Source organism: Typopeltis vanoorti, chromosome 7 (assembly GCF_054136105.1).
Source record: "Typopeltis vanoorti isolate ZY-2024b chromosome 7, IOZ_Tvanoo_1.0, whole genome shotgun sequence".
NCBI lineage: Eukaryota > Metazoa > Arthropoda > Arachnida > Uropygi > Thelyphonidae > Typopeltis > Typopeltis vanoorti.
In genome coordinates, this window is record NC_143555.1 from 138,857,400 (window position 1) to 138,883,809 (window position 26,410).

The following is a 26,410-nucleotide window of genomic DNA, read 5'->3' on the forward strand; positions in this document are numbered from 1 at the left end:
TTGGAAAGGGTCCAAAGGCAACTGACTAAGGTAATTTCTGACCTCTGGAATGTCGAGTATGAGGAAAGATTGAAAAGATGTAATTTGCAGAGTCTAGTGGAGAGAAGGAAGAGGGGAGATATGATAGAGACCTACAAGTTGGTAAGGGGTTGTTATAGGATCAATGGTGGAGAAGTTCTACAGAGAATAGTGGGAGATCAGGGGAGAACCAGAGGTCATCCCTGGAAACTGTATAAAGAGGGTGTGAGTAGGGGAGTGAGAGGCAGGTTTTTTTTTGTGCAGAGTTGTGAATGATTGGAATGCCTTGCCTGAGAGTGTGGTGTCTGCAAGGAGTTGGAATGTGTTTAAGACCCGGTATGATGAGATGTGTGTGAGATAAAAGGACCTCCTAGATGAGTCTTTGACTCCATGAGGTCTTGTTTAATAATAATAATAATAATGTCTCATGAAACCTGAAAGTTTCACCCAGAGTGCAAAAAGTTATTTTAAATAAACAACATAATGAAAAAAATTACAATTATTAATTAAATAAATGATTCCTAGTAATATATTACTAGGAATATATATATATATATATATATATATATATATATATATATATATTCCTAGTAATACCAGAATATGTCGTTAATGCAAGGAGTGTTAAGGATTTCAAGATTCGGTATGATAAATATGTTGTCAGTTGAATGAACCTCTTATGAGGAGTCTGCCGACTCCATGGAGGGCATAATAATAATTATAATAATAATATTATTAATAATAACAAATAGTTTAAATAAGTAAAGAAAGATCAATATCTCACCTGATTCCAGAGTTCGGAAAGTTTGAGAAAGAGGTCTACTGCGAAGTAAAGTATCTGTGCCATAACCACTGAGTACTGTAACAAGAAAGGTGTAATTGTGATGGGGTCTAAGGCCACTATAAGCAATATGTTCACTAGCAGTGATATTTTGTACTAGCCTTCCTTCATGACTTTGATACTGGACTTCATAATAGTCTTTATCACCTTGAGGAGGTTCCCAGCTTAGTGTTATTTCAACATCTGTTACTGTAAGGGCTGTTATTTTGCTGATAGGATCTGGATCTGTAATATATATTTTTTTTTTAAATGAGAAAGAAAACCAATGTAAAAAATTGTCAAAGAGAAATGCTTTTCTATTTCAAAAACGTATTCAAACAGTCAATGATATTTGAACTCCAGGATTCAAGAAAAATTTGATACTTACATAATCTTGCAAATCTATAGATTGGTGCACTGCTAACTCCTCCACTCACAGTCCAAATGCTGATATTATACAGTCTTCCTGGTATCAAGTTGTCAAATATCACTAATCTGTTTGTATCATTTTGTAACTTTTCTTGGGCCAAAACCAACGGATCACTGAGTTGGAAGCGATATCGATCAAATTCAACATTTCTTTTAGGTGTTGGAGTATATTTGATTCCAAGTGTTCTTGTATCATTTTTGTTTATTACAACATTGATCACAGAATCTATTACAGGTACTGAAAAAGAAAACAGAAGAGTTAACATTATTTTTTTAAAATAAACACCCGATCTTGTTCCTTCAGAAGATAATATAAAATTCTGTATCAAATGTGAAGTTTTAAGAAATGTAAAAAAAGGTTAAAAATGATTTATGTTCTATTTCAATAAGGCTTATGATATGCCTATTTTACTGATAATAAAATCTAAAATGAACAATACAATTATAAAATTAAATGAAAGCAAAAATCAGGATCAGATGTGACTATCTGAAATTAATGCTGAAGACAGATAAGGCACCAATTAGGGCAAGTGCAAGTCATGTCTGCTAATGATTAGTGATCCTCAACTAGTTTTGTCTGTTCAACTGAAGCTAACTCAGCTTCAGATGAAACAACCTAGAAAAAAAATGTTCCCTACACTTTGATGGAATTTCAACTAAGATCTTCAAAAACCAACAGATAGGTAATATCATGGAAATTTTTTGTGTGCAAATAAAAATTTTTTGAAATTTTTTTATTTGACATGATCTTAATTATCAGGCTCTTTTCATGAGTTTTTATTAGTATATCATCAGTATAATAAGCTATGAAATAGTCAACAGGATCAGAGAAATCCAAATACTGTCATCAAAACTATTATCCAAAAAAGTAGAAGTTCTTTTGATGTTCTTGTACTGCAATACTGAGGGTAATCAGTTCAAAACTTATGCCTAAGTACTACTATCAGAACTTGTAATTTCAGTTGTGCAACATATTGGACTGCCTTTCTGCTTGGTTGAAAAATAAGAACATTCATCCAAACTGAAATAAATTTCATCTTACCCATCATTACTATCTTTGGTCACACAGCCTTCCTTGATCAAGTAACTTGCTCTGATAACAGTTAATCCCAATTCTATGGTCTGCTATATCATCAGTTGAGTATATTATTCAACATGTTTGTATGTTGCAGGATGAAAGTTTATATTTCCAGGAGGGGGAACCCTGCCTTTTCCATATGAGATTGGTTTAACTCATCTTCAATTAAAAAGTTTTTATTAAGTACTTAGATTCTAGGCAGGCATTTAATTCAAGCTGTTCTTATTCAAGGGAATGTGTCCTTTTGACTGTGATGTGAAGATGATTAATCAGTTAGAATTACAGTTGCAGCGACAACTAAGACCATGTTGTTGCTGCAACTGTAATTCTGTAATATATAAATATATAATCGGTAAATATATATATATAGAATATCTATAAAAAACACTCAAAATTACACTGAAAAGTTATATTTTTTTTAAAAATTTCAAAATTATGAATTTATTATTTTTATTTTGAACACACAATTTTTTCTTCACATTCTGCTCATATATTTTCCCTACTATTGGCATATATAGCTGTCATGTGTCTCTTTTACAAAAAAACATAATGAAGACTTTTCTTTTGTATGGTAATGTCAACATATCTAAAGATGATGAACTTTGATTTCCTGGTGTAGCTTTTAAAATTTTCTAGACTCTTAGATGGAGAATTAAGTTGTGTAGATGGCGAGCTGTGCAGAGAGGAGGACCCTCCTACAATGAGTCCTTGGACTTCTTGGTGGTGTCACATAGTGATGATAATAGATGGTAGAATAGATGTTATTATTTGAAGAGTTGCAGGTTGTAGTTGTTTGGAAATGCTTCATGAAGAAGGCAGTTCCAGGACAGAGGTGGACAGAATAAAAGAAGAAGAATGGAAGCAAGCCTGGTGTGTTTGCAATTGCACAGTAAAGGGATGCTGGGAAGCTGCTGTTCTTGTATTAATAGGTGCAACAGAAAGTAGAGGAACGATGGTTGCCAATTCACTGGAGCAGTGACCACAGAAGTACCTGTAGAATAGAGACAGGGCTGAAACACTGTATCTGTGAAATGGAAGTTGAAAAGAATATGTAAGGGATGAATCATCTATGAGCCTAATTGTTTGCCTTTGGACAGCATCAAGGATTTTAAGGGAAGTTTTAGGTGCATTGCCCCAAACATGTGAGCAGTATTCCAGGCATGGGTGGAGTTGGGATTTGTATATAGTTAGGAGTTGGTTGGATGTAAAATATCCTTTTGAATGAAAGATAATGCCTAGTTTCTTGGATGCTAAGGAGGCTATTTATGCCAAGAGAGACTGGAGGTAAATGTTAATCCAAGCAAAAAGATCTGATCTTGCCTGGTGATTTATGTATTACTGAGGGTTGACTGGGATCTCTTTTGCATGAAAAAATGCAAGACTGTTTTGCTGGTATTGAACATGACAAGGTTGTTTTCATCCCACTGAAGGAGAGTATGTAGATCAATGTTTAAGGCACTAGTTGTAGATGATCTTGAAGCATGGGATGAACTATTAAACATTTTAGCTACACAGGTTGACCATCTGTAATTAGAATTTAATATTTAAACACAGAGTTATTAATAATAACTTTGTTTACCACATGCCACAGCTTGGATATTTTCTAAACAGTACCAAAATCAGTGCAAAATTTTATATTGATTTACTTTCTTATGAAAACTTAAAAAATACATTCAAACAGTTTAATTTGTATATGAGCACAAAAAAAAGTTAAGAATTTAAATTAAATACTGAATTCATGAATTAAGCCCAAAATAGTAATCAATTTCCACTCACTTGCCCTTGCTCTTATCCTAGTTCCTTCACTGCGAAGATTATGACTAACTGCAAAAAAGCTAAAAGAATACAGTTCTCCAGGCTTCAGGTCACTAATTATAACACTCATTGTTTCTTTTTGATCAGTTTCATTTACAGGAACCTAAAGAGAAATAATGAATAATTTCTTCATTGTTAATGTTTGCAAAAATAGCATTTCAATGCATACAATACAAATATATTTTCATAAAGATATAAATAAATCTAAAACATATAGATCTGAAAACAAGAAAGACTTGACTATAAGTAGCCCCCTGCCCCTTAAAAAAAAAAAAAAAAAAAAAAAAAAAATTGAATTCCACATTGGAAGCTTGAGCTACCTTTGCCTTGATTGAGATGCATTACTTGAGAATAGAGCATGTGAAGACAACTCTCTTCTGAAAATTTTAAAAGACGTGCACACACACACACGTTATTAGCAGAAATAATATATACATATGTGCATAGTATAATATTTAGACATATCAGTTAATAATTAAAAGGAAGAAATTAGAAAATAATGAAATTTTATGCACCTATTTACATCTAGGTCGCCCTTTTATCTGTCAATTTTAAGCTGTTTATACAGATTTTATAGTTTTCATACACAGCAATATGCATGCTGATGAACACTGGGCGACTGAACAAAATGTTTATCACTATTCCCAAGGGATTTTGAATCTGAAATTTTTCCTTGGGGGTATATTTCAATATGCATCTGGGGGTAAAATCCAAAAATATGAAATTTTTAAGCTTCATTCAGCCTGAAAGATTTTGAATGACATTGGACCGATCCACCTAGCCATGAGTTACTTTGATATACATTATTTAATAATAGTGCTTATGGAATTAGGGGCAATGTAACTAAGGCTAGGAAGCCATTTTGTTGCAAATATATGTGTGTGTGTGTGTGTGTGTGTGTGCACGTGCACACACATTCTCCAGTCAATTGGCCTGTTTTGCAGAATGAAAAAACAGTTTTCAGGAGCAAAAACTCTGCTACCTCCAATGTGAGACCAACTAAATCATCTTCAGCTGAAAAGGTTTTATAAAGATTGCTCACAAACTAGATGGAATTTGGACTCAGGTCATTCTGGTACTTCTGGATTTTGCTAAGGCTTTTGACAGGATACCCCATAGAACACTGTTACGCAAATTGGAGCAGATGGGAATGGATATTAAATTGGTGATATGGATAGGAGAATGGCTCAGGGAGAGATACCATAAGGTGGTGTATGGAGGAGCAGAATCCAGAATGAGGCAGGTGACCAGTGGTGTGCCTCAGGGCTCTGTGCTTGGGCCAATGTTGTTTAATTTGTATATAAATGATATAGGAAACGGCTTACAGGGAGATATTCAGTTGTTTGCTGATGATGCAAAGTTGTGTAGTGCAATAAAAAATCAAGCTGATGTTGAAAGTTTGCAGGAGGATTTAAATAAGCTGGTAAAATGGGCAAAAGAAAATGGATGTCAGTTCAATGTGGAAAAGTGTAAAGTCATGCATTTTGGGATTAAAAGATTACCAGCTGTGTACCACATCGATGGAAAGGTACTCCAAGAGATTGATGAGGCTAGGGACTTAGGGGTATTGGTAGATAGGGAGATGAAGTTCAGAGGACACATTGCTAAGGTGTCCAGGATTGCACATAGGTTCCTTGGTTGTTGAGGAACACACTGACATCCAGAGATAAAGAGGTTATTATTCCCCTTTATAAAGCATCGATACTTCCACATTTGGATTACTGTGCTCAGGTCTGGTCACCTGGATCCTTGGAGATGAGGAGGCTGTGGAGAGGGTTCAGAGAAGAGTGACTAAGTTGGTGAGTGATATAAAAAATGCTCCCTACGTTGATAGATTGAGAGCTTGGGGATTGCAGAGATTGGTTGATAGGCGAAGAAGAGGGGATATGATAGAAACATTCAAATTACTAAAAGGTTTTTATAGGATTGATGCAGGGGAAATGTTTCAGCTGTGTGATAGTGATGGAAGAACAAGAGGTCATCTCTGGAAATTAAAGAAGAGTGTGGTTAACAAAGGTGTCAGAACAAGGTTTTTTGCCTGGAGGGTGGTGAATGAGTGGAATTCATTGCCTGACTTAGTTGTGAGCTCTTCGTCTGTAAATGAATTCAAGAAGAGATATGACAGATATTGTTTTGCTAGTTTGGGTCTCCTGCGATGAGTCTACTGACTCCATGGAGATACCCATAATAATAATAATAATAATAATTCCAACTGAAGGAAAGTTGCAGACATTATTACAAATACAATATGGACAATGTGTGACAAAGGTGACTAAAGTTCCCAGTGCAAGCATTTTTTATGGCACAGAATTAGCATATCTTCACTCACTGTACATGGAAATAGAAGTGCTGTTTATGGCTCCACCAGCTAAGAAAAATGTTTTCAGCATGGGTTAGTTAATTCTGCTGAACACTGATTCTAAGGAAACAACAAATATAACCAGTTATTAAGGTAGTCAAGATAATCTGTGAATGAATATTATTTACTGTACCATCTTTCAAGGTGCTTGGATTGTAAATCATGTTTTTTGTCAAAACTAATGACCTTATAAATAACATTTACGGTTATTTTTTTAAATAACTATATCTTGAAAGATATGCAAAGAATTCATGCAGTAAACTAAAACTGAAAGCATCCTTTCCATATATCATATAGAACAGTAAACAACACAGTAAAGACACAGCAAATGTACTGATTTTAAATTACCACTGTCCTACTTGCTGGAGATCTGAAGGGACTCAAAAAAGTTTTTTTTTCTCTAGAGTAGGGTTTCAGATTATGTACAAAATAAAGACAAAAATATGTATAAAAATTAATAAAAAGCCTTCACACACTCATAGTGTTTACAACCTTTTGTGGATGGAAGTCACATAAAAAACAAACAAAAATGAATGGTGTCTTACCTGTTGTGATTTTTCAACACTTGGATCATTCACTTCATGATACAGAATGATATAAGAATCTAAACGGCCAGTTGGTACAGTCCACTGAAAACTAATATTGTGAGAATCCGGAATAGGGGTCACATTCTGAATGGTATCAGGATCTAAATGAAACAAAATAAATAATTGAATTAATAATGAGAATGTCAAATGATTCAGAAAATAAATAAAATATTCCTATACATTAATATTTTATGACTAGTTTCCAATTAGCATTTTTCCAAAACTGTTGTATTTATGTTTTGATCAGTACTATGGGCAAGTGGTCAAGAAGAAAGAAGGAACTTAAATTTTTTTTTAACATATTAGATGTTGTAGTCCTTAGGGGAAAACTGTGTGAGAAAGTATGTCTGGAGCAGAGCAGCAAGTGATTATTGATTATCAGTTGTTTATGTGTTTATGGACTTGAAGTAAAGTAGAGAAATGGGTGTAGCCAGTCAGCAGAACATCATGGAATAAGTAATAAGAATAAGAAAATAAGATTCTCTTTTTGCTTATTCTTTCTCTTATTCCATCATACATCACCATCATCAAATTCCTGCCATGTACCCTCAAGGGGTGTACAGGACTGTACATCATACATGGAATAAGAAAAAGAATAAGCAAAAAGAGAATATCCCTGAGAGCAACTAGAGTGAGAGTCTGCGGGATAGAGGGAGGATTTGTGGTGGTGGTGGGGTGTGGGGGAGGGGGGGTTGCTCTCTTTTGGATGGCATCAAACATTTTTAGAAAATGTTTTTGGTGTACTTTTCCCCAAATGTGAGAACAATATTAGTCTAAGGGTAAGGGTTATGGACTTGAAGTAAAGTGGAAAAATGGGTGGGTAGGGAGGACCTGGAATTTATACAGTGTTAAGAGCTGTACAGATGAAAAGTAATGTTTTGGGCAGAAAATGACAGCTAGTGTTTTTTTTTTGTAGGATATTAAGTCTATGGATACGATGCTTATGGTAGGAAAGGTTTGAAGTGTAAGTCAGTCCAAGAAAAGATATCGGATATCAAGTAAAGATCTCTAAATTATCAAAGGTAAGTATCAAAGGTAAAGTGAGTTCTTTCTTGTGTGAAATAAGTATACATGTTTTTTTCATGCCTATTTTCCTAGTTTGTCTTTTTATTTAGTCCAGTCTGTCAGATTTATTTAATGGCTGATTAATTTCAAATGAGAGTATCAATATCTCTATTTTAATGGTATCATTGTTACACAAATATTTCTGCAGAGCTAATGACTAAATGCATGGCCCATGACAACTCTGTTCATATCTTACCTATCATCTCTCCCAGTGAATGCATTTGCCGACAGAGCACTCACCAAAAGACTGGAACAATCCATTCCACTTCATGATCTCAAAGCAGAACATCTAATCCAGATGTCTCTTCTAACCACACTGACTCAATTTTCAGGGTAACCCTTTGTTCTACCCCCCCCCTCCCCTATCGTCATATGTTGAAAACTTTCCTCTTCCAAAACCCTTTTAGTGACTATTAATATAATTATGGCTATTATAGCCTGTTTTTGTTTAGGAGTATCCCTTATTTTAATACATTGGCTAGCATTACTCAAAAAAGGGGTATATATATTTTCGATAAAATAAAATGCGATGAAAATTCTATCAACGTCCACTGCCCCTACCTAATTTCCGAATGTTGGATGATCCAGAACTTACAAATTAAGCCACGCCTTCGGCCATGTAGTGACCACAAAAGCCCTAATTTGGCAGATGCAACTTGCAGCCTTGACATAGCCCTACACTCATTCCGACAAGGTTCCGATGACGGGCAGACGACAACTGAAACGGGCTACACCCCATTAACCCGTCCCAGTTTAGCCCCCTCTCTCTCCTCCACAAAAAATGCGGCCCTAAACAAAATAATATATATATATATATATATATATATATATATATTAGTAGTAGTAACCTGGGTTTCCAAACTTATTTCCCACGTCAAACACACCCCCATGTTCCTTCCCCCCCTCCTTTCCCCCATTTATAAACACCCTTCAGCAGGATCTTGGAATTGGAAGGCATCATAGAACTAAAAACAAGGTATGTACAAAATTTTTCCACTTCTTTTATTCTGCCATAATTGCCTTCTATACTCACCCATAATGCCCTAAAAAAAAAAAAATATATATATATATATATATATATATATATATACACACCCCTTTTTTGAGTAATGTTAGCCATCATCATCAAATTCCTGCCATGTACCCTCAAGGGGTGTACAGGATATGACAGTACTACATGAAAAAATTACATCATTACTAACTTCCTATCTACAATTTTCCTCCAAATCAGTCTGTTACTTGTCAAGACTCCAACATTATCAGATCTTATATTTCTATCGTCTAAGGCACTTTGTACCGTATCAATCCACCTATATCTTGGTCTTCCTCTGGGTCGTTTTCCTGCCAACCTGGCAGAGAACACTTGTTTTGCTAATCTTTCTTTGCCCATTCTGTTTAAGTGACCATACCACCTGAGATTAGCTCTGCTAATGCATTTATGGATGCTGACAATGTCAAGTTCTTTCCTAATATCCTCATTTTTAATATGATATTGCCATTGATGCCATCTGTTCACGCCTCTAATCTTTCTCAGGACTCTCATATCTGCGGTCTCTAGTCTTTGGTCAAGTGTTTTACTTCTGACCCAGCTCTCAGATCCATAAGTTAAAATTGGTTTCAACGCAGTCTTGTATACAGCTAATTTAGTGTTCCGACTAATTTCTTTCTTATTCCATATGAATTTATTCAATTGACTTCCCACGATATCAGCTTTGCTGATTCTGTTGTCTAATTCTATATTAAGTTTACCATCTGCAGTAAAAATTGTGCCTAAGTAGCTGAAATGGTTTACTTGTTCCACAGGTTCTCCATTCACAACACAGTTGACATTTTCAACAAGTCTACCTATTTTCATTGTCTTTGTCTTTTTATTGCTGACCTTCATACCATATCTATTACAACAGCTATTCAATTTAGTCAGAGAATCTTGCAGACTTGTAGCGGATTTATTTAGAAGTATAACATCATCCACATAAAGCAAAGAGCTTACATTAACATCTCCAATTTTTATATCAGGTTTAATACCACATTCCTTCATAATGTGATCCATATAGATAATGAATAACAGAGGGGATAATGTACATCCTTGTCTGACACCAGATTTAATATTAAACCATCTTCCTATACTTCCTTCAATTCTAACTGCTGACTCACAACTCAAATAAAGACTAAGTATTGCTTGATATAATGCCCCATTGACACCATATAACTGCAGCGTATTGAATAGCTTTTCTCTTGGCACCTTGTCATATGCCTTTTCCAAATCGACAAAACTTAAATACAGATCTTTGTTATATTCCCATGCTTTCTCGACTATTTGTCGTAAAGTGAAGATCTGATCCTGACAGCCTCTATTTGGCCTGAATCCAGCTTGTTCTTCACCAAGCTTTTCTTCCACAATTCTTCTCAACCGTTTCTCAAGTATACTTGCATAGATCTTGCCAGGAACACTCAGTAGGGAAATACCTCTGTAATTCTCACATTCAGTTTTATTTCCCTTTTTATATATGGGTACTATGAGAGCTCTACTCCAATCATCGGGAATTCGTCCCTCTGTCCAAGCTTTCTGAACTATGCAGTGCAGCCACTGTAAGACTCTTATACCACCATACTTCAGCATTTCTGGTCGAATATCATCTACTCCTGCTGCCTTTCCACATTTCAAGCCTTTGATGGCTTTTTCTACTTCAAGTATGGATATGTATTCCTGACTGCATGCCTGGTCAGTGTTTCTTACCACTGTGCTGTCATCACTGCTTGTTTCATTTAGCAGTTTTTCAAAGTAATTACTCCATACTTCAAGGATATCTTTTTCTCCTGTTTTCATTTCACCTTTATCATCTCTAATTCCTTTTATAGCACTCTTTCCGCCATTCCTAAGCTTCTTCAACAACCTCCAGAATATTTTGCCACCTTCTTGATATTTATTTTCTATATTCTAGCCAAAGTCCTCCCATGACTTTTGTTTAGCTAGTTTTACACACTGTTTAGCTTTCTTACATTTGTCTCTGTATTCTGTAAGAGTAAAAGCTGACTTATTTGCCAGGAACATTTGATATGCTTTCTTCTTTTCCTTCACTGCCTCTTTAACTTCCTGTGTCCACCAGGGAGTTCTGATTTTTTTATCTTTGCACACAACCTCACCACATGCCTCTCTGGCAGAATCAATCAATGTTTCCTTCAGAGTTTGCCACTGAATCGCCAAGGTTTGATTCCTGTTCTCAAACTCTTTCATTTTCTTTTCAATAATATTTCTGTATTTTAGTCTACAGTTTACATCTGAGAGCTGCTCAACTTTTATTCGCTTTAAAACTTTCTTACATGTTATTCTTTTCAATATGAAATTCAATTTTATCCTGCTCAAGACTAAATAGTGATCACTTCCAATTTCAAATCCTCTGTACACTCTGGTGTCCTGCACCAGGGAGAAAACATCACTATCAACAATAACATAGTCAATGAGACTTTTCTTATTCCTAGCCTCTTCTCTCCATGTGAATTTGTGCACATTTTTATGTTGGAACATGGTGTTAGTAATAACCAGTCCATGTCCTGAGCAGAAATCCAACAGATATTTGCCATTATTATTAGCTTTGCTCTTTTCTCCAAATTTTCCCAAAATATTTTTGTATGTCTCACAATCATTTCCTACTCTACTATTTAGATCCCCAACAAGGACCAACTTTTCCTTTTTCATTGTGTCAGTTGCTTTTTCTAAAGCCTCAAAAAATTCCTCCACTTCTTCCTTAGTAGAACCTTCTGTGGGATCATAGGCACAAATAAGTCTCATTGTCCAGTTCCCCATTCTCATATTTGCCCACATTACTCTACTTGAGACTGACTGCCATTCAAGAAGATTAGCCTCGTATTTTGTGTTGAATACTATGGCTACTCCTTCTTTTCCTTGATTGTTATTGCCTGAATATAACATTTTGTATTTATTGCTCAGAAAGATCTCACCAGTTTTGGTCTTTTTTGTTTCAGTCACCCCTATTATGTCGATCTGGTACTTATCTAATTCCTCAGCTAGCTCCATTTCTTTGCCATTCAGGCTTCTTACGTTGATAGTACCGATCTTTAACTCTGGTGATGTTGAGTTGGGGTTTGTTTTCAGATTTGTTCCAGTAGCTGACTTTTCGCTGTTTGCCCTGGTTCCCTGGCGAAAACAACGGGGGCCTTGTTTAACCGTGCGACGCCCCAGCCGGCATGAAATTTCGTCATGTTGTACCATCATTTTTTTATTTTGGTTTAACCAATAAGAATACAATTTGGTCGGCTAAATCCCAAATTGCCAGCCCATCCTCGTTCGTTCAGTATCAAAGTAGATACCCAACAGGGTGCACCACGAGAAGGTGAGGATTGGACATTAGGTCAGAAGCCCTGGTCGGTTCTCCGCATTCCTTTAAAGGCTATGTGGAGGTCTCCTCTCAGTTATACAGCTTTGACCCTTAAGCACCCCGTAATGTTAGCCAATGTATTAAAATAAGGGACATTCCTAAACAAAAACAGGCTATAATAGCCGTAATTATATTAATAGTGTTTAAGAGGAGTAACATGGGAATTTTCCCAGAAACTAGACTCCTTTTAGTGACTTATGTGATTCTATTATATCCCCTCTTTTCTGCTATAAACCCTTTATCTTCATATGAAGCATTCCACAGACTACTCACTATCTTTACTTTGTCTTTACTGACCACATTTCGCTACTGAAGTGAAATGTGGTCAGTAATCTAGATATGACCATTAATGACTTAAAATCAGCTCTTATTTTATCTAGTTTTGCATTAACAGCAAATAAATATTTCCTTTCAAATAATTTTCTATATCATCCCAACTAATCTTCCCTTTCATGTTAGACATAATGGCCTATAATGCCCAAGTAACTTGGCTTATAGAAACTGATGGCTGTAAAATGTGTGTTCATCTGGTCAGTTCACCTGTTTTGCAGGGTGAAAAACTTGAGTTTCTAGAATCAAAAACCTTGCAATCTATGTGACTGGCTAACTCACTTGCAGTTGAAAAGCCCTGAAAAAGGTTCTTCATGTCATGGATGGGATTTGAACTCAGGTCTTTCCAACCAAAGGGCTTCATTCTATACTGATCAAGCTATAGAGGCTCTTTCTATATTAATGTACAATTAAAAAGCAGCAGTCCAAGCACAGACCCCTTTAGTACACTGCAAGTTATCTTCTTTCTTTTGGATAATAGCTTTACAGAATACTATAGTTCATGTTGATTATAGATTATGGCGGCGAAGATAATATAAATCATGCCTTATTTCTGATTTAACATGAACCTATTTTTCTGTACATTAAGTATATCATATATACTCTATACAGTACAGAAATTTCTCTAATATTTTCCCTTCTGGAATTCTACCATCTGACCATACCTTTGGAATAATGTAGTGCAGCTGCTTTAAAAGTTTTATACCTTCATATTTGAGTATTTCTAGTTGAATATCATCTACTCCAACTGCCTTTCCACATTTCAGATTTCTAACAGCTTTTTTTTTTACGTTTTTAAAATGTAACTTGTCCTACTCACAACTGAATTCCATCTGAATATTTTCAATGACTGTCCTATCACTTCTTATCTCTCAATGTAATTACTTTGGATATTATTCTCCGTAATTTTTTTTTAAATTTATTCTCTTTATGATCTTTGATTTCTTCTGTGATATATGCTCTTAGGGTGGACCAAATCCTTTGGCTGTTTTATACATCATCTAAAATTATGGTTTCATTTTTAAACTGAAAAATGATCCTAATATTTATTCAATAAGGTACCAGCAAAATAACGAAAATGTATATATGCAACAAAATGAGAGAGTTGTATTTCAACTTTGAAAGAGCTAAGGATGGTTTAAGTTAATGACTAATACCAAAGTAACAATGTTTATAAATTCATGTTAGAAACAGTTTTCGTGTAAATGTTTTTAACAGAAAAATTCTAATAAGTAAATTAATTCTCAGAATCAGAACTTGACAGGAGGGGGGGGGGGAATGCACAATATTGATGTTGATTACTGTTAATTTTGTTTTTTTATTTACTTTTCCACTTTCCTAATATGCATTGTGATTGCTTCCAGAAAGACATCAGTAGAACTTGAACAACTTAGATACTACAAAGGTAACTGGTCCTGATGGAATTCCACCCATTGTGCTCAAGAGATGTGCTCCTGAACTACAACTGTTCTCTATCATCTATTCACTAAACTGTACTCAGCTGGCATCTACCCTTCAGCATGGAAGAAAGCTCATATACAACCAGTTCCTAAAAAAGGAGATAAATGTTGTTTACCATCAAGCTATTGACCTTTCTCTTACATCAGTTTTGTCTAAAGTAATGGAAGTTATCAATAGTCAGGTTCTTCAACATCTGGAGAACTGTATCCAATTAGTGACCACCGGTATGGATTTCTCCACCTCAGATCCACAGGAAATCTCCTGGCCTACATCACTCACATTTGGACCCATTCCAAAGAAAGGTGTGGAGAAACCTGTGCTGTTGCTCTTGACATTTTCAAGGCTTTTGATAGGGTCTGGCACTGAGGGCTTCTCAACAAGTTACCATCATTTGGACTGTCAGTTTTCTCTCAGATCAATCCCTACCTGTAATGGTAGATGGTGTTTTCTCTCTTCACTTTCCTTTCAATGCTAGTATCCCTCAGGGTTCTGTCATTTCACCCACCCTCTTTCTGATTTATACAAATAACCTGCTCTCATTCACTACAAACCCTATTCACAGTTTTGCTGATGGCAGCACACTCCACTCATCCTACTCATATGACAGGCCTTGTGGTGCTAAAACATCTCATGCTTCAAGATCATCTATAGTAAGTGCCCTGAACGTCGATATTCACAGTATCCATGATTGGAAGTGAAAGCAACCTAGTCAACTTCAATGCTTCCACAATGCAGTTTTTTTTTTTTTTTTTTACAGGAAAATAAACAAGACCTCAGATCTTCTCTGCTTACTTTTGATGATGCTAAGCTCAATAGTCAAGATCAAATCTCTCTTCTTGGACTGACTCTTACTCCAAACCTTTCCTGGCACAATCTTATCACTTTTATAGCATCAACAGCTTCCAAAAAACTTGGCATCCTTTTCCAGTCAAGTACTTCCAGTACTTCTCTGCTGAACAGTTACATAATTATACAAATCCCAAATCTGACCAACATTGGAATACTGCTCTCATGTATAGGGAGTTGCACCTACGACCTCCCTAAGAATTCTTGATGCTGTTCAGAAAAGAGCAATCCAGTCAATAAATGGAACTTTTCTTACATACTTTCTTCAACTACTATCCCATAGAAGATCAATTTCTGCATTGTATCTCTTCTATAGATCTTTCCATTGCCACTGTTCAGCAGAACTAGCATTATTCTGCCTTATATTTCTGCTAGATCTTGGAACTTGTAATACAGATGCTCAGCATCCTTTTACAGTCTAATTGCATACCCACTGAACCTGCTATAAATATAAACATAGAAAATATTTATAAATATACAAATATAAATATATCTTCTTCTTATTGTGCTATCTTCTATCAAAGGTCAGCGACCATCTTGGCGAACAAACTGCGCTCTTGTGCTAATCTGAGCAGTTGTGCACTGCTCTTTCCTGTCCACGTCTTGATGTTGTCAAACCATGATATTCTTTTTCTTCCTCTAGTTCCTTTGCCACCAATTCTTCCTATCAAAATAGTTTGTAGAAGTTGGTATTTGCTGTTTCTCATGATGTGGCCAAGATATGATGTTTTTCGTTTCTTGATTATTTGTACAAGATGTTTAGCTTTGCCAATGGATTTTAAGACATCTTCATTGGTAATTTTTTCTGTCCATGATATCTTTAGCATTCTTCTGTATAGCCACATCTCAAAGGCTTCGATTTTCTTGATGGTTGTCACCTTCAATGTCCATGTTTCAACTCCATAGAGCAGAATAGACCACACGTAGCATTTCAGCATTCGGCATCTGACTTCCATGTTTAGGTCTTTATTGCAGAATAGTGTTCTCATTTTCATGAAGGACTGCCATGCAACTTCAATCCTTGTCTTTATATCTATTTCTGGATCCCACCGTTCATTAAGCCAGCAACCAAGATATTTATATCTTGACACTTGATCAATATTTTTCCCATTGAGTGTCAGTTTCATTGATGAGGCTGGATGTTTGCTGATGATCATGTATTTTGTCTTGTTGATGTTTATATTTATTCCCGTTCTTTGGCTTTCTATGTATACTCTGTCAATGAGTTTTTGGAGATCCATAATATTATCTGCAATTAGCACGGTGTCATCTGCATATCGAAGGTTGTTAACAATCTTTCCATTTATTGTGATTCCCTCTGAACATTCTTCCAATGCTTTTTTAAAGATTACCTCTGCATATATGTTGAACAGGAGTGGTGAGAGCACACATCCTTGTCTCACTCCTCTTTTGATGTTAATATCACTGGTGGTAATGTTGTCTAATTGAACGGTAGCTGACTGATTCCAATACAGATTTGTTATTAGTCTTATGTCTTGTTCGTCTAACCTTATTTGTTGAAGGACTTCTATTAAGTTAGTGTGTCTGACTTTGTCGAATGCTTTTTCAAAATCTATGAAACACATAAAGACAGATTTCTGTTTTTCCATGCATTTTTGTATCAATATTTGGGTACAGAAAAGGGCCTCTCTAGTACCAAAACCATTCCGAAAGCTGAATTGTGTTTCACTTAGAGTTTCTTCACTTTTTCTATAAATACGATTCTGAATTAATTTCAAAAATATTTTTAATGTTTGGCTCATTAGACTAATAAGTCGGAAGTCACCACAGGAATTTACTTTGGGTTTCTTTGGGACAGTGATAAATGTAGATTTGAGCCAATCTGATGGAAATTCATCACTTTCATATATTTTATTAAATAGTTTTCCAAGAAGTTTGATGTTATCTGGTTCTATTAATTTTAAAAATTCTGTTTGCGCACCATCTGGTCCACTGGCTTTTCCTGTTTTACTTGTTCGTATAGCATTCTCTATTTCGCATTTCATGATTGCTGGTCCTTGAATGTTATCTTTTATATTTATAGGCTTCTGTCTAGTATCATTGAAAAGCTCTGTTACATATTTTATCCAAATCTGTGCTTTATTCTCTTCTTCTAGAACTATTTTTCCATTTTCGTCTCTTAGAGACACTATTGAAAAGCTGTCTTATTGGAAGGTCTATGAGGAAGAAAAATCCATTTCTTCCCTCTCATGAAGCTCTTTCTATAAATATATAAATGTCTAAAATATGAGGAGATTATCTTAGATCTTAATTTTGTAAAAAATTTAAAACTCACAAAATAAAAAATACTTACACATTATTTGTTCAACACTTTCTGCTTGACGACTCTCAACTCTATTACTAACAGATGTAACTTGGATCACATATCTTTCACCAGGAATGAGATTTCTAATTTCGCAAGAGGTGGTATTTGCGATATCTAAAAAAATTTAGGATTCAGTAAGTAAAATGGAAGTAAAAAGTATATTACAACATATTTCTCTCTCTCTTGTGAAAAATGACAATGAAAGTATTTTGATGAGTGTTTAGAGAGATTTCTGATTTTTTAATCAATGAAAATTAAAAACCATTGGAGTAACTATTACTTCCACAGAAAAATTAATCTCTCCTCCAGTTCATGCTGTATTTCAAAAAAAAAAAAGTTCAAAATATACATTTTGAAAAGCTGTCTTATTGGAAGGTCTATGAGGAAGAAAAATCCATTTCTTCCCTCTCATAAAGCTCTTTCTATGAAATCGCAAACGATACTGAAAACATAACCAGTGTGTGTGTGTGGGGGGGGTTAATCATGAATAAAAATACAGAAAAAAAAATTATAAAAATTAATAAAAATAGGGAAAAAATCCTTCATCCATCAACACTAATGTAGTGTAGTTTTACACCCTTTTATGGGCAGAAGTTACATATAAATAAAGCAATCCATGTGGCCTGATCAGATCAGCACTGCTGTAATCCACTGATATTCTCAATTTTAGCAATTGTATTCCATAAATTTTAGCTCCTTGTCCACTATCACTCCAAAATCCCTTTCTCTTCTAATTTAAGATATCCCCTGCCAACTATACAGTCTGCATATCCCAGCTTTGCCTCCCAAATTTTAAAACCTTATACTCCACAACACTGAACTGGCACATATCATTCTCCTATCCAATCACAGTCTATTTAAATCCTCCTGTAAAGCCACATCTGTTCTACCCCAATATCATTAACATATTTTATATAAGTTAAACGTCAAGAGCCCTCAAAACAGATTGTTGGGACACATCACTAGTGATTTTCCTCTTCTGTGACACTGTTACTCCCCCCACACACACACAACTTGTCATGTAGTAATCTATCAAAAGCCTTTGCAAAATCTCTAAATCTTCTTCTCTGGTGCATCAATCCGAAGATTGGTTAGTTAGCAGCACATCAAAACTCTTAGCACTGGTTAGCATCATTATGTTATTTATATATGAAATTCTTGGTCTGCCTTGTGACCTCTTCCCTTCTACAGTCCTCTCCATTATTTCACACAGTACAGCCTAAAAATTAATTATAAGGAAAGTCCTCTCCATTATTTCTGTAATTAGTCCTTCATGTCTCAGATGGTGTCCAATTAGGCTTTTTCTTCTCTTAGTGATGTGGTTCATCAATGATTGCTCTTCAGGAACTATATTTAGAATTTCTTCAATACTTTTTCTTTCTGCACAACTAATTTATCATCATCTTTCTCCAGCAGCAAAGTCCAAATGCCTCCAACTTTTTGATGTCTTCTTTTTTGTTAGCATCCAGGCCTCACAACAATATAATGCAGTGCTCCATTGCATGTTTTTACTAGCCTTTTTTTTGAGCTGGATGCTAAGTGATTTACTGGCGAAAATGTTTCTTCTATTGTAGAATGCCTTTTTGGCAAGATTATTCATGCTTTAATATCTGATTGGCTTCTTCCATCTTCTGTGATAAGACTTCTAAGATATTTAAAGGAGGATACCTGTTGTATTGGGTTATTATTTATTTCCAGGTTTATTTTCAGTGGATTTGCTTTACTTGTAATTAATAGTTTTGTTTCCTTATAATTAATTTTTAGGCTGTACTGTGTGAAAATTTCCTCCATCTTTGTCATAGTGGATTTCAGTTTGTCTTCATTATCAGCTATAACTGCTATGTCATTTGCAAAAAGTAGCCAGTTAATTTCAATTCCATTTATGCTAATTTCTGTTTCTATTAGTTCTTTCAATTTGTTTATCGAATCTTAAATGTAGAGATTAAACAGTATGGGAGAAAGAGCAACCCTGTCTTACACCTCTACATATTCTTGCTACTGAGGTTCTTGGTGCTTGTAAAGATTAAATATGAGCTTCTATCTCATCAATCTACCTTTATTGTTTTTATTATTATTATTCTGGTCTCCATGGAGTCCAAAGACTCATCAGGAGGTCCTTTCTAAGAAACACAAGTCTATCAAGACTCATCGAGGGAGGTCCCTTGATGAGTCTTGTGTATGATAGTCTGTGTTTCCTCCTAGGAAACACAAAGTCTAACATACCACTCCTTAAATGCATTGATGGTTCTCGCTCTCAGCATTCCATCAGGCAATGCATTCCATGGTTCAACCACCCTCCATGCAAAGAAACCACTCTTCACCCTCTTTCTCACAGTTTCCTTTCGTAACTTCCAGGGATGGCCCCTTGTCATGACTCCTTCCCGCTGTTCAACCAAGCAAAAGAACTCCCCAGTGTCAACCCTGTAACCACCTCTCAACAGTTTAAAAGTCTCAATCATATCACCACTCCTTCTATTTACCAAACTCTGCAGTCCACACTCCCTCAGCCAATCCTCATAACTAACATTGTACAGTCCCGACATCATCTTTGTTATCCGCCTTTGTACCCTTTCCACAGTTAATTTATCCCCTTCATATCCTGGGGACCAGATCTGAGAACAATAGTCTAAGTGTGGTCTGATCAGAGTCTTATACAAAGGAATGATAACCATTTTATCTCTGAAAGTCAGTGTCCTTCTCATTATTGCAGCAATCTTCTGCATTACCTTCACTACCTTTGCAATATGTCCACTAAATTTCGGGTTTCTATCAATCATCAAACCCAGATCTCGTCTCTCCTACTTCCTCCAGTTTAACTCCTCCCATAGAGTGCAGCGTCCCATCAATGTGTCCCAAACCTCAAGACCTTACATTTTGCTGCATTAAACTGACACCCCCATTCATTTTTCTAGCTATCTAGCTTATTCAAATCCTCTTGCAGGGCTACCACATCTGCACTATTACTAATAACCCTTCCCAGCTTCGCATCATCTGCAAACAATCGAATATCCCCTTGCAATCCATGGACAATGTCATTGACATAAAGGTTAAACAATATAGGTCCCGGTACTGAGCCCTGTGGAACCCCACTTGTAACCTTCTGCCTCTTTGACAATGCTCCACCATACACAACTCTCTGATACCTATCGGACAGCCAATCCTGAATCCAGTTGACCAATCTGACATCCAGACCCATGTGCTACAACTTAAATATCAGCTTATCATGTGGCACCCTGTCAAATGCCTTTGCTAAGTCTAGGAAAATGGCAGTAGTAAGGAGGACCTTCCACAATTGTAAATCTGATCTCATTGGCTGTTGAAACAAATGCACTTGCATGCAGAATTGCATTATGATGTTGCAAAAAAGCATTGACTGCTCACAAACACAACAAAATCATTTCAACTTGCTCAATGTCAATATTCTTCTTCTTCTCTTCTGTCCTCAAGATGGGTTGAGTACCATATTGATAAGAGCTTTCTACTGCTCTCTGTCCAAAGCAGAATATCCAGCAGCTTTGAAAAGTCCAATGCAGTTCTAAGGGCTTATTCGAATATATTTAAATAAGGATTCCTTATCTGAGTAAGGATATTCAAATCTAACAGCAAACATAAAACTAATGCATTTGTGCATTAGTTTTATGTTCTATCCAATGAGTTCTGTTTATTTTCCTGAAGCATTTCATTTCAAAAGCTAAAGTTTCCTCTCTGCTTCTTTTTTTTTTTTTTTATGGTTCAAGTTTTTTCCCCATAGAGAACTGTTGGTAGTATCATACTTTCATATAATTTTATTTTTAGAATTGCAAAAACTGTTTGTTGTTTTTCCAAATTTCATTCGGTTTATTCATCATTGGTCATGCTATGGAGAATGTGTTTTATTGTTGCTATGTCATTTAAATTTGAAGTCAAATATGCTCCTAGGTAATTAAAACCATTAACATTGTCCTATGATTTCCTGATTTAGTACTATCTGCGTATCTTCCAGGTGTCTTTCAATTTTCATTATCTTTGTTTTACTTGAATTTATAATCATATTACAGTAGTTCCCCCCCCCCCCTAGCTGTGGGTTCACTATCTGTGGTTTCAGTTATCCACAGTCAACCCTGGTCCAAAGATATCAAAATTCCGGAAATAAACAATTTATAATTACATCGGAAAAGTCGATATTAGATCCAACATTATCTCAAAGCCGATGTTTGTAGAAACTATGTATAATGCTCCACCATACAAGAATACAATTATCAACATCCCTGAGTTGCACTACCTACTTGACTTAAGTAGCTAAGGCAACTCGGGGATGCCGATAATTGTATTCTCGTAAGCTCTCAGGTCAACTTACGAAACTTTTGTAGTTTTGTAAGTTTGAAATAATGTTGGATCTAATATCCACTTTGCCTATTTAATTTAATTTTACATTGTCAAAATTAAGCCATATGGCTCTTTCTTTTAGTAATAGACAATTTGGCTGATCCCAGAGGTAGTCCAACACAAGGGCAACTCATTGCAAAGGTGGAAAAAAGCTACATGCATCTTACAGCCTTTTGGAAATCAAGAATATCTGGAATTGCGTGCCATTCCAAATAGTTCTCAGTTATCAGATCGACTGTCACGGTATCGCAGTGCTTGTGTTCAAGTAACCCTTATTTTACTTAATAATGGCCCCCAAGTGCAAGAGTAGTGATGCTGGCAATTCGGATATGCCAAAGAGAAGCCTTAAAAAAAAGTGCTGAGGTTGTCAAGATTCCATTCACATTCAGATAACTTTTATTACAGTATGTTGTTATAATTGTTCTATTTTATTATTAGTTATTGTTGTTAATCTCTTACTGTGTCTAATTTATAAATTAAACTTTATCATAGTATATATATGTATAGGAAAAAATATGGCATATATAGGATTCGGTACTATCTGCGGTTTCAGGTATCCATGGGATGTCTTGGAACATATTCCCTGCTGATGGTGTGTGTGTGTGGGGGGGGGGAACTACTGTATGATTTTTGCAGGTTTCTTGTAATTTCACAAGCTGGTATGGGAGATTTGATTTGTTATCTGTTATAATTACTACATCATCTGCATATATGATATGTGTAATTGGTCTTCCATCGACTCTTACTCCTTTTGTTAAGGACAATGCTTATTAATGAGTTCTTGGAGAGTAAAATAAATTCACAAAGCTATATCAACATAGCTTTGTTTTATTGTCCCTTTCAGCATATAATCCTAGTGAATGACACTTCTTCAATCTCAAAAGATAGTCAAGGATGCATTTTTTAACAAAAATATTGGGTTCTGAATTATTTGACCCTTGATGAGATAGGATGAAGATATCCCATACACTAAATTTTCATTTTGGAGTGAATTTGACTTTCATTTCTAGTCACAATTTTGTGAAGAAATGCATTTCACTAATAGCAAAGAAAATGCAATCACGAACAAACTTACAGTCTTGTCTGTTGCATTTTGCTAGTCAATATATGCACACTTTACTACTTTACTGTAGCCCAATGCTGGTTAATGCTAATACAATATCCAGTTTCAATGACAGTGATTTGTCTAACTTTTTGCAATTTTCTCTGATGATTTTTGACTGTCCACTTTGTGATTAGTCATTCAAGTCAACCAACTCCATCACTGCAGTTTCTTGTTCTCCATGTTCAACAATGTAGTACTCATCAACAGCATTTTTGATTGATGACTACCATCAACAACTGCATCACCATAAAAAAAAAAAAAACTGTAATCATTGGCAACTTTCAATAGCACTTGCATATTCATGCATCAAAAATGATTATTATGCAATATTTTACATACTTCAAGAAACATGTAAAAGAGTCATCCATTCTGTATATTATTAACATCTGACCTCCATTAATCAGTTAGATTAATCATGGATTATTATTATTAGCATATGAACTTCATAGCTCAGTTGGTATAGACAAAGCCCTTTGGTCAGAAAGACATGGATTCAATTTCCGTCCATGATGTGAGGAACCTTTATCTGGTCTCTTTTGACTAAAGGTGAGTTAGTCAGTCTCATATGGAGGTGGAGGGTTTTTCCTCCCAGAAACTCTGGTTTTTTGTCTCTTAGAACAGGCAAACCGGCCCATGAACACACACGAATCTTCAGTCATAAAATACATACATAATCCCTCATTAGGAGGGCTCAACAAGTCCTAAGGGACTGTCGAGGAATAGGGTGAACCCCAAATGAATAAATAAATTATTAGCATATGATAACATTATTATTATTAGCAGTATATGATAACATGAAAAGTAAAATTTTGTTTTATTCAAAATTTCAGAAGATCCCTCATATCTAAATATTATAAACTACTGTATAATAAGAATATTTTTATTGAAACTATATATTTCATATTCTTCTTCTTCTTCCTAACATGGATCTCATTCTGGTCTCATGCCATCTCTTTCTTGGTCTTAATAAGAAGTAAAATAGTGATAGATAATAAAATATTAGAACAACTGAATACTTTCAAATACTTGGGATGTGATTTATATTTCATATTATTTCTAAATTGTTTCTAATATTTAAGTCTCACCTATTTTTTGCCATGTTTTGCTTCCGATAGTTTGATATCTTACAATAAAGTGATCAAAAAGCGAATGGTGTGGAGGATTCCATATCAGAATCATGAGTGAGGTACTAGATTTTACTACCTGAAGATTTGTAGGAGAATTAGGATCTGAAAGTTTTTAAATGTGATAAGTTGTATTATTCAGCAAACAATAATATCTTTATAACATCTCAATACAAAGGGATCCACAATTATAATAAATATTATGAACTTATTACTATTACATGACACCTCCAGGGAGTACAAGGTACTCATCAAGGGAAGGCACCTACTCTACAACTCTATCTCCACCAACTACAACGAACTGCAAATACCATCATCATCATCCACAACAACGCAATCTACCAACCACCACTGGTATTTTCACAGTGAATTACGAACGCCCATGCCAAAGCAAGATTTGAACCTGCAGCCTTTAGGCTGGAGAGTGGATGTGCTAACCGCTCAGTCAACCAAGCGGTCACAACTTAACACATATTGAGTAAATAATTTTGTCAAAGCTTATGTTTCCCTAGTGTGACACATTAACATCTTCTGAGCTAACAGAATGACTATTAAAATCATTAAACTTTAAAAAATAAAATAAATAAATAAAAAGTACAATATCAATTAACAGAATTATATAAATTCAATGTTTCTAATAATAAATAATAATTATTTCAGATGTCTATTTTTCATATAATTTGCATTTTGGGATATAGTTAAGTCATTTTTATTCAGGCTATGATGGCTAGAAAGGTCTCAAGATTTGTTGCATAATCTTACAAATTTTATTATTATGATTATTATGGGCGACTCCAGGGAGTCCTTAGACTCGTCGAGGGAGGACCTAAACATCATGTCCACACAACTATATGACATTCTCACAGTATCTATCATACCTTGCTTTGAACTCGCTCACCGTCATAGCACCCACAATAGACTCTGGCAGCTTATTCCACTCATTTACCACTCTAAAAGAGAAGAACCCAGCTCTAACACCCTTGCTAACCACACTCTTGCCCAGCTTCCATAGGTGTCCCCTAGTTCTCCCACCACCTGATCTCAAAAATATCCTCTGAATTAATCCTATAGAAACCCTTTAGCAATTTGAATGTCTCAATCATATCTCCCCTTTTCCGCCTATCAACTAATTTCTGCAACCCACAAATCTTCAACCTGTTCTCATATGGTTCATTCCATAGACCTGCTATCATCTTAGTCACTTGCCTCTGGATCCTCTCCACCTCCTCCCCATCAAGAAGGAACCTAGGTGACCAAATCTGGGCACAGTAGTTGCGATGAGGTCTTATCAAGGCTCGGTACAGAGTTACAATAACTTGCTTGTCTCTGCTCATCAAGGTATTTTTCAACAACCAAGTGAGTCGATGAGCTGATTTAGCTACTTTTGCAATGTGTCCCCTAAACTTCATCTCCCTATCCACCAACACTTCCGAGTCCCTGGCCTCATCAATCTCCTGGAGAACAGTTCCACCAATGTGGTATACTGCTGCTAATCTTTTCACCCCAAAATGCATAACCTTACATTTTGTCACATTAAATTGACATCCATTCTCCTTAGCCCAGACCTCCAATCTATCGAAGTCATCCTGCAAGACTTTGACATCTTCTGCATTCACTATCGCCCTCCCCAACTTTGCATCATCAGCGAACAAATGAACTGTTCCACTTAGATCCTTCCCTATATCGTTAATAAACAGATTAAACAGCAGTGGTCCAAGAACAGAACCCTGCGGCACCCCACTAGTCACAGGCCGTCTTTTGGACTCCACTCCTGAATAAACCACTCTTTGATATCTCTCCATCAACCACCCACCTATCCATCTCACCAACCCTATATCCATTCCTATATGTTGTAGTTTACGGATTAGAATTCCATGTGGTATCCTGTCAAATGCCTTTGCCAGGTCCAGCAGTATCACTGTAAACCCATTACCCTTATCCAGTTCAGCCGTCACCTTGTTATAAAACTTGAGCAAGTTACTGACTCATGATCTACCCTTCACAAAGCCATGCTGTCCCCCGTACAGTATCTCATTTTCATCAATCCATTTATATATTAGTATATTTATATACTAGGCTTTAAAATTAAGAGACTTTAAGGACTTTAAAGTTAACGTGATGATCAGTGATTAAGCTGTGGACAGCTAAGCTAACCCTGTTAATTCCATGTTCTCATGTTTTGAAGATATCCAAATCTAAACTAATTTTGCATATTTATTGTTAGAAATTTTAAATTTGTATAAATGGGTTAATTTAAACAATTAATTGCACAGACATGTGTTATT

At 35.6% G+C, this 26,410-nt stretch overlaps 1 protein-coding gene across 2 annotated transcripts in view; it reads right to left on the bottom strand.

Annotated features, from left to right (window-relative positions):
• The window catches only part of Ptp10D (Protein tyrosine phosphatase 10D), a 253,950-nt gene that overhangs the window by 77,964 nt on the left and 149,576 nt on the right, over positions 1-26,410 (bottom strand). For both annotated transcript variants that reach the window (XM_090395504.1, XM_090395503.1), the window contains exons 9-14: positions 24,087-24,230; positions 17,520-17,645; positions 7,065-7,207; positions 4,122-4,263; positions 1,227-1,505; positions 803-1,084 (exon numbers count right to left, since the gene is read on the bottom strand). In XM_090395504.1, the coding sequence (XP_090251630.1) occupies positions 803-1,084; positions 1,227-1,505; positions 4,122-4,263; positions 7,065-7,207; positions 17,520-17,645; positions 24,087-24,230 (1,116 nt within the window). The remainder of the gene's footprint in view (positions 1-802; positions 1,085-1,226; positions 1,506-4,121; positions 4,264-7,064; positions 7,208-17,519; positions 17,646-24,086; positions 24,231-26,410) is intronic.